The 7,991-nt window shown below is 37.4% G+C and overlaps 1 protein-coding gene across 6 annotated transcripts in view; it reads left to right on the forward strand.

Annotated features, from left to right (window-relative positions):
* Positions 1-2,719, forward strand: part of ZNF624 (zinc finger protein 624) — a 33,700-nt gene extending 30,981 nt beyond the window's left edge. For all 6 annotated transcript variants that reach the window (XM_030295720.1, XM_030295721.1, XM_030295722.1 and 3 more), the window contains one exon: positions 220-2,719. In XM_030295720.1, the coding sequence (XP_030151580.1) occupies positions 220-2,438 (2,219 nt within the window). In that variant the 3' untranslated portion in view covers positions 2,439-2,719. The remainder of the gene's footprint in view (positions 1-219) is intronic.
* The last annotated feature ends 5,272 nt before the right edge of the window (positions 2,720-7,991 follow it).

Here is a 7,991-nt window from a genome sequence, read left to right on the forward strand (position 1 = left end):
TAGTAGGGGAAAAACTCTGAATTTGTTACTTTGGTTCTTGGCTCAACCAGTCTCCCTCAAACCTATCTGCTCCTTAGAAAATAAGGCCAGTTTGGAAGCAGTTAAAACTTTGTATTCATTATCAGCTCAGGTTTCCCTTTTATTATCCTGTTTACTGAGATCTTCCTAATGTAGAAAATAGGAGTCATTTGATTTGATTTTTATCTTTTTTCCCCCCAGAGCTGGAGACCAAACCTGCAGCCAAGAATGTTGTATCAACAGAAAATACTTCTGAAGATGTATCACAAGAGACCATAATAGATAAACTCACAGAGAATAGTCTGTGGAACCCCAGCATGGGAGGATTATGGAAATGGAATGAAAGGATATTGAGATTGCAAAATAGTCAGGAAAATCATTTGAGTCAAAGAATAGTTACTCACAAGAAAATTTCCACTGGTCAAAGAGGATTTAGATTTGGATCTATTCTTTTTCCAGAAGCAGGAGTTATCACAGAAGGGCCCCACAGCAAATGCCAAACACGTGAAAATTTCACTGAGAATTTAGATTTGATTACAGATACCCATCTAGGAAAGAAAATCTGCAAGGATACAGAAGGCAGCAAAGCTGTAAGGCCTACTTCAGAACTTACTTTAGGAAAAAAATACAATAATAAAGAAAAACCCTATAAATGTAGTACCTGTGAAAAGTCCTTTCGTTACAGGTCACTACTCATTCAACATCAGAGAACGCACACTAAAGAAAAACCTTATGAATGTAACGAATGTGGGAAAATGTTCAGCCAGCCTTCATATCTCAGTCAACATAAAAAAATTCATACTGGAGAAAAACCCTATAAGTGTAACGAATGTGGAAAGGCCTTCATTGCTTCTTCATCACTTATGGTACATCAGAGAATTCATACTAAGGAGAAACCTTATCAGTGCAATGTCTGTGGAAAATCTTTTAGCCAATGTGCTCGCCTTAATCAACACCAGAGAATTCAAACCGGAGAGAAGCCCTATAAATGTAGTGAATGTGGGAAAGCTTTCAGTGATAAATCAAAACTCGCAAGACATCAGGAGACTCACAATGGAGAAAAGCCCTACAAATGCAATGATTGTGGGAAAGCCTTTAGGAATAAGTCCTATCTTAGTGTACATCAGAAGACCCATACTGAAGAGAAACCATATAAATGCAATGAATGTGGGAAATCTTTCAAGAATACCACAATTTTTAATGTTCATCAGAGAATTCATACTGGAGAGAAACCCTTTAGATGTAATGAATGTGGGAAAGCCTATAGAAGTAATTCAAGCCTTATTGTACATATAAGAACTCATACTGGGGAAAAACCTTATGAATGTAATGAATGTGGGAAAGCATTCAATCGTATAGCAAATTTCACAGAACATCAAAGAATTCATACAGGAGAAAAACCCTATAAATGCAACGAATGTGGAAAAGCATTCATTAATTATTCATGCCTTACCGTACACCACAGAATGCATACAGGAGAGAAACCTTATAAATGTAATGAATGTGGAAAGGCCTTCATGCGTTCTTCATCCCTAATTATACATCAGCGGATTCATACTGAAGAAAAACCTTATCTATGTAATGAATGTGGGGAGTCTTTCAGAATAAAATCACACTTAACTGTGCATCAGAGGATTCATACTGGAGAGAAACCGTATAAATGTACTGACTGTGAGAGGGCATTTACCAAAATGGTAAATCTCAAGGAGCATCAGAAAATCCATACTGGAGTGAAACCTTATAAATGCTATGATTGTGAGAAATCTTTCAGGACTAAGTCCTACCTTATCGTACATCAAAGGACCCATACTGGGGAAAAACCATATAAATGTAATGAATGTGAAAAGGCTTTCACTAACACATCGCAACTTACCGTACATCAAAGAAGGCATACTGGAGAAAAACCCTATAAATGTAATGAGTGTGGGAAGGTTTTCACAAGTAACTCAGGCTTTAATACCCATCAGAGAACACATACTGGAGAGAAACCATTTAAATGTAATGACTGTGGGAAAGCATTTAGCCAGATGGTACACGTCACAGAACATCAGAAAATCCATAGTGGAGAGAAACCCTATAAATGTGATGTCTGTGGAAAAGCCTTCAGGAGGGGTTCCTACCTTACAGTGCATTGGAGAACACATACTGGAGAAAAACCCTATACGTGTAAGGAATGTGGAAAAGGTTGTATCACTCTATCACAGCTAACTCTTCATCAGAGAATTCATACTGGGGAAAGGCCCTACAAATGTGAAGAATGTGGAAAAGCCTTCAGAACCAACTCAGATTTTACTGTACATTTGAGGATGCATACTGGAGAAAAACCCTATAAATGTCACGAATGTGGAAAAGCCTTTAGGAGTAGCTCAAGCCTTACTGTACATCAGAGAACCCATCAGAGAGAAACTCAGTTAATATAAAAAGTAACAAACCATTCATCCAGATGTCAGCTCTACAAGGAGAATCTTATAAACTGTGTCTTTTATGAATGTGGGAAAACTTTCAGGAGCAATTCACCAGAAAACACACACTTAAGGGATACTTTATAAACATAAAAATGTGGAAAACTCATATTAAATCTTAGAAGTTACAAGCAAATTCACAGTAGAGAAAAATAGTGGACAAATGAAAGCCTTCACCCAGATTTCATACTTTGTTCACTTAAATTATCTTCAATGAATTGCCTATAATTTTTTACCTATTTTTCTATTGGTTTGTCTTTCTTACAAATCTTGAGGTGCTCTTTATATACTTGAAATATTAATCCTTTGTCATGTGTGTTTGAAAATTTTTTAATCCAGCATTTGTTTTTATGCTTTTTTATATGGTAAAAGAAGTTGCCACATTTTAATTTTTCATAGATATTTATTTTCCTTTTCAGATTAATTTACTCTTTTAGTTAAAAGAGTCTCCTTAATCCCTAGGTTATACATAGTGTTCTAAATTTGTTTCTAAGATTTTGATAATTTTATATTTTATATTAAAGTCTTTAATCTGTCTGAACTAGATGGCTAGTCATAGAAGAGCAAATTGCCATTAATCTCTGAAAATATTATGAACCTAAGGTAGTACTCAGGGAAATGCAAATTAAAACAACCAATGAGATGTCACCTCCACTAAATGGAGTTGGCAAAAATTAAGAGATCTTTTGGTAGTGGGATTTGGGAAACCATGTACTCTTAACACAAACGGTTATATCAACTTCTGTTTCCACCAGCAATTAAGCAATATGTATTCAAATATTTTAATAAGATTTTAAAATAAAAATACTTTGACCTAGCACTCTCACTTTGGGGATCTTCCCCACAGAAATAACAGCATCAGTGCATAAGAATACACATAAGTCAGGATTTTTGTTGAAGTACTGTTTGTAGAGGCAAAGTAGAAAACCAAGTGGAGACTAAGTGAATACCCATTAATTGGGGAATGGTTGAATAAAGTGTGATATAGCCATTCTATGGAACAGCATGAGAGTAATTTTTAAAGTTAGTTATATCTACACTAGTTGATCTCAAGGTATTTCCACAATTTTTAATAACTAATTGCTTTATTGCAGAGCTTTATGTGTACAGGATTTCATTTTTTGTTAAATGATCATACCCATTTATGTATATATGTGTATGTGATGAGCATGGAAACAAGTATATATACTTGGCTGAATATATACCAGGCTGTTAATATTGGTTACCTTGAAGGAAGGGAGAAGAGAAGTAGGGGAAAGGACTAGAAAAAAAAAATTTTTTTAATGTAAGTGCAGCATGTATGGTATAAAATTCTATGTAAAACTGTATTTGTATGAACTTTTGAGAACTACGAATGAAGGATGGCCTCCAAAAAGTTAGATTGTTTTAGAGTTGGGGGAGTATGCAGTACTTTTTGTCCGATTACTGCACTTCTATGTATTTTATAAGCTTTCCTTCCCAACAAGCATGTGATATTTAACATAAACAGGAAACACCTATTTTACTTGTGAAGGTAATTTACTGGACACCTGTTATGTACCAAGAATTACCCTAATATATTGGCAGGGTAGGGACAGTCAGGAATCTAAGAGCATGGGAATTTGTTCTGATGCTGCATAGATTCCAAACAACTTACCCAGCACCTCATTACACCCACCCTCTCGGTTTCATTTAGAAGAGGTAGTAATTTCAGACAAATGAGAAACATACCCAAGAATATCTGGAACTTGTGTTCAGGCTATAAACCAGAAAACTGCAAGCCTCAAGAGAAGCTCCACCTTCAACATGGCACCAAAGAAAAGGCCACAGTGATGAAAAGTTCCATGTACAGCCTCATAGAACATTACATGATGGAATAGAGGGGAAACAGCCGGACACCCGAGTCCATAAAAAAGGAAGTCTTGGGAGTTCTGGAAATACTAAGAGTCCTGGAACAAAGATGAGAACCAAAAGGCTATGGCCCTGATATCAGAAGGCCATAACAAACAATGGACCTGATACCCAAAAAGGACAAGACATGATGAGCTATACTTCAGTGAAGGCTGAAGAAAAAAGAATCCCAGTACTCCTCCCACAATGTTGGAATATGTATATATCCAATATTGGGGAGGAGATATTGGATAAATGATAGGAGCTACCTCCCATTACAAGTAAATAATTTGCAACTGGTTAAAATGACCATTTCTGATTGAATTTTAATAATGGAATTTATGAATTGTTACCAAGAGACATACCTCCTTTGGATGTAATGTATGGGTTTCTGATTGGAAAGTTTAGAGTTACACCCTGACATACTATCCTTAAGAAACCTTGCTGTTAAACAGTTGACATGACTTGATGCCTACTCTGTCAGCTGCTTCTTTCTACCTCCTAACCCTCACCACACATAAAACCCTCTGCCCTGCTTTAGAGCCAAACATTTCAAGAAGAGGAGCATCGTCAGCAGGTTCAAATGACATAACTGAAAAGTGTCCACAGGGTTAGGGGACGGAGATGGCACAGGCTACCTTTACAAGAGCAGTTTCAGGGCGCCTGGGTGGCTCAGTCGGTTAAGCGGCCGACTTCGGCTGGGGTCATGATCTCGCGGTCCGTGAGTTCGAGCCCCGCGTCGGGCTCTGTGCTGACAGCTCAGAGCCTGGAGCCTGTTTCAGATTCTGTGTCTCCCTCTCTCTGAACCTCCCCCGTTCATGCTCTGTCTCTGTCTCAAAAATAAATAAACGTTAAAAAAAAAATTAATACAAGAGCAGTTTCAGTGGAGAGGTAAGCCTGGTTCTAATGTATGGCAGTATCTCATTATAGGTTGAATTTGCATTTCCTTTATGGCTAATGATGTTGAGTCTCCTTTTAGGTGCTTTTTGAATATCCTCCTTTGAGAAGTGCCTGTTCAAGACTTTTGCCCATTTTGGGAGGCACCTGGGTGGCTCAGTTGGTTAAGCGTCTGAGTTCAACTCAGTTCAATGGAGTGCAGCCTGGAGCCTGCTTTGGATTCTGTGTCTCCCTCTTTCTACCCCACCCCCGTTCGTATGCTGTGTCTCTCAAAAATAAACGTTAAAAAAAACTTTTTTTAAGACTTTTGCCCATGTTTTAAATTGGGAACTGTGTTCATTTGTAGGATTCTTTCTATATTCTGGGTGCAAGGTACCTTTTTTTTAATAATTTTTTGGGGGGAGTGCAAGTGGGGGAGGAGTAGAGCGAGGGGGACAGAGGATCTGAAGCAGGCTCTGCGCTGACAGACTGACAGCAGTGAGCCTAATGTGGGCTTCAAACTTGCAAACCACAAGGTCATGACCTGAGCCAAAGACAGACACTCAACCAACTGAGCCACGCAGGTGCCCCACAAGGTACTTTTTAGATACTTAGATCACAAACATCATCTCCAGCTTGCCTTTTCACTCTCCAAATGATGTCCTTCAATGAACAGATGTTTTTAATTTTAATAAAAAATAATCTATTCGTGCTTTTTGTGCCTAGTTTAAGAAATCTTTTCGTAATCCAAGGTCACAAAAGATATTTTCCTACATTTTCTTCTACATTTCTACTATTTTAATTTTAATTTTTAGGTCTACAATCCATTTGAAGTTAATTTTTATGTGTGGTCTGGGGTAGAGGTCAAATTAATATTTTCCATACAAATGTACAACGTATGCAACATCATTTATTGAAAAGACATTCTCTCCTCCCCCTTGGGTTGTAGTGGTATTCTTACGATAAATCAAATGATTATATTATATGGGGGTCTATTTCTAAATTATTCTGTTACATTCTAAGGAACACCAGATGTTTTTAGTGTAAGCAGATTTATAGCAAGTCTTGGTGTCTGGTGGTGTGTGTCTTCTAATTTTGTTCTTGTTCAAAGTTGCAATTCTAGATCCTTGGCATTTTCATGCATTTTTTAATGATTTTTTTTCAATTGTTCCACACCAAAAAGTTGAGGTTTTAATGAGCATTACATCAAATACGTAATTGTGGAAGAACGCATACTTCAACAATATTGAGACATCCAGTCTGTGAGCATGCTTTTCATTTATATACATCTTTTAATCTCAGCAATTTTTGTATTTTTTCAGTGCAGACGTTTTGAACATTTTTATTAAGTTAGTCCTATGTATTTGGGGTTTTGATGTTATAAATGCTATTATTTTAGTTTTCTGATTTTTGCTAATATTTACTAAATACATACAGTTGGTCCTTGAACAATATGGGTTTGAACTGTCCAGGTCCGTGTAATAGATGTTTTTTTTTTTTTTTTCCCAATAAATGTATTGGAAAAATTTTTAAGAGACTTGCAACAATTTAAAAAACTCACAGATGAACCATGTAGCCTAGAAATAATTGAAAATTTAAGAAAAGGGTACAAGTGTACAAAATATATGTAGATAATAGTCTATTGTATCACTACCATAAAATATACACAAATCTATTGTAAAAAGTTAAAATTTATCAAAACTTATGCACACAAGCAGACCATACATAGCACCATTTGCATTCAAGACAAATGTCAACAAAAAGACGCAGCAGCAAATGAGAACTGTGTAAAATTAACTGTAGTACATATTTTACTACTGTAATAATTTCGTAGCCACTTCCTGTTGCTGTTGAATTGAGCCCAGTGTAGTGAGTATCCACTTAAAATGCCTGTGACACTAATCGTCACTGAGCAGTTCATCTCCAATAAGTTGTATATCACCGTAAAAAGTCATCTGTCCTACTTCTCACATATTTTTCATCATGTCTAAGTGAAATACTGTAAACCTGGAGTAATACCAGGGGACCCATAGGGAGCACCACTAATGATGTGGCAGTGCTCCCCAAAAGCAAAGAAAGGTTATGAAATTATAAGAAAAAGTTGAATTTCTTGATATGTACCAGTGATTAAGGTCCACAGTTGCAGTTGCCTGCCATTCCAGGACAAATGAATCCAGTATAATCCTCAGGAGGAAGGAAGGAAGGAAGGAAGGAAGGAAGGAAGGAAGGAAGGGAGGGAGGGAGGGAGGGAGGGAGGGAGGGAGGGAGGGAGGGAGGGAGGGAGGAAGGAAGGAAGGAGAAAAGAAAAAGAAAGGCGGGGAGGGAGGGAGAGGAAGGAAGAAAGAAAGAAAAGAAAAACTTTCATGAAGCCATCACTGCCCCTAAGCCAGCCGGTGTGAGAACTTTGCACTTTTTGTGAAATACATTTTTATCCTACTGAAAATAAAGCTTTTTTCAAAAAATATTTTGAGAGAGCACAGGGGAGGGGCAGAGAGAGGGAGAGAGAGAATCCCAAGCAAGTTCCATGCCATCAGCACAGACCCCGATACAGGGCTTAAACTCATGACATCATGACCTGAGCCAAAATCAAGAGTCAGATGCTTAACCGACTGAGCCACCCAGGCACCCCAAAAATGCAGCTTTTATGTGGGTGTAGAATTGTTAAAAGAAAGGCATACCTATAGACTGTACTATGATTTGAGAAAAAGCGAAGTCCATATGGCAACTTTCAAAGAAAAAGGAAGGTGAAGGATCTAAAGCTGGAGA

Source organism: Lynx canadensis, chromosome E1, assembly GCF_007474595.2.
Source record: "Lynx canadensis isolate LIC74 chromosome E1, mLynCan4.pri.v2, whole genome shotgun sequence".
NCBI classification, from domain to species: domain Eukaryota; kingdom Metazoa; phylum Chordata; class Mammalia; order Carnivora; family Felidae; genus Lynx; species Lynx canadensis.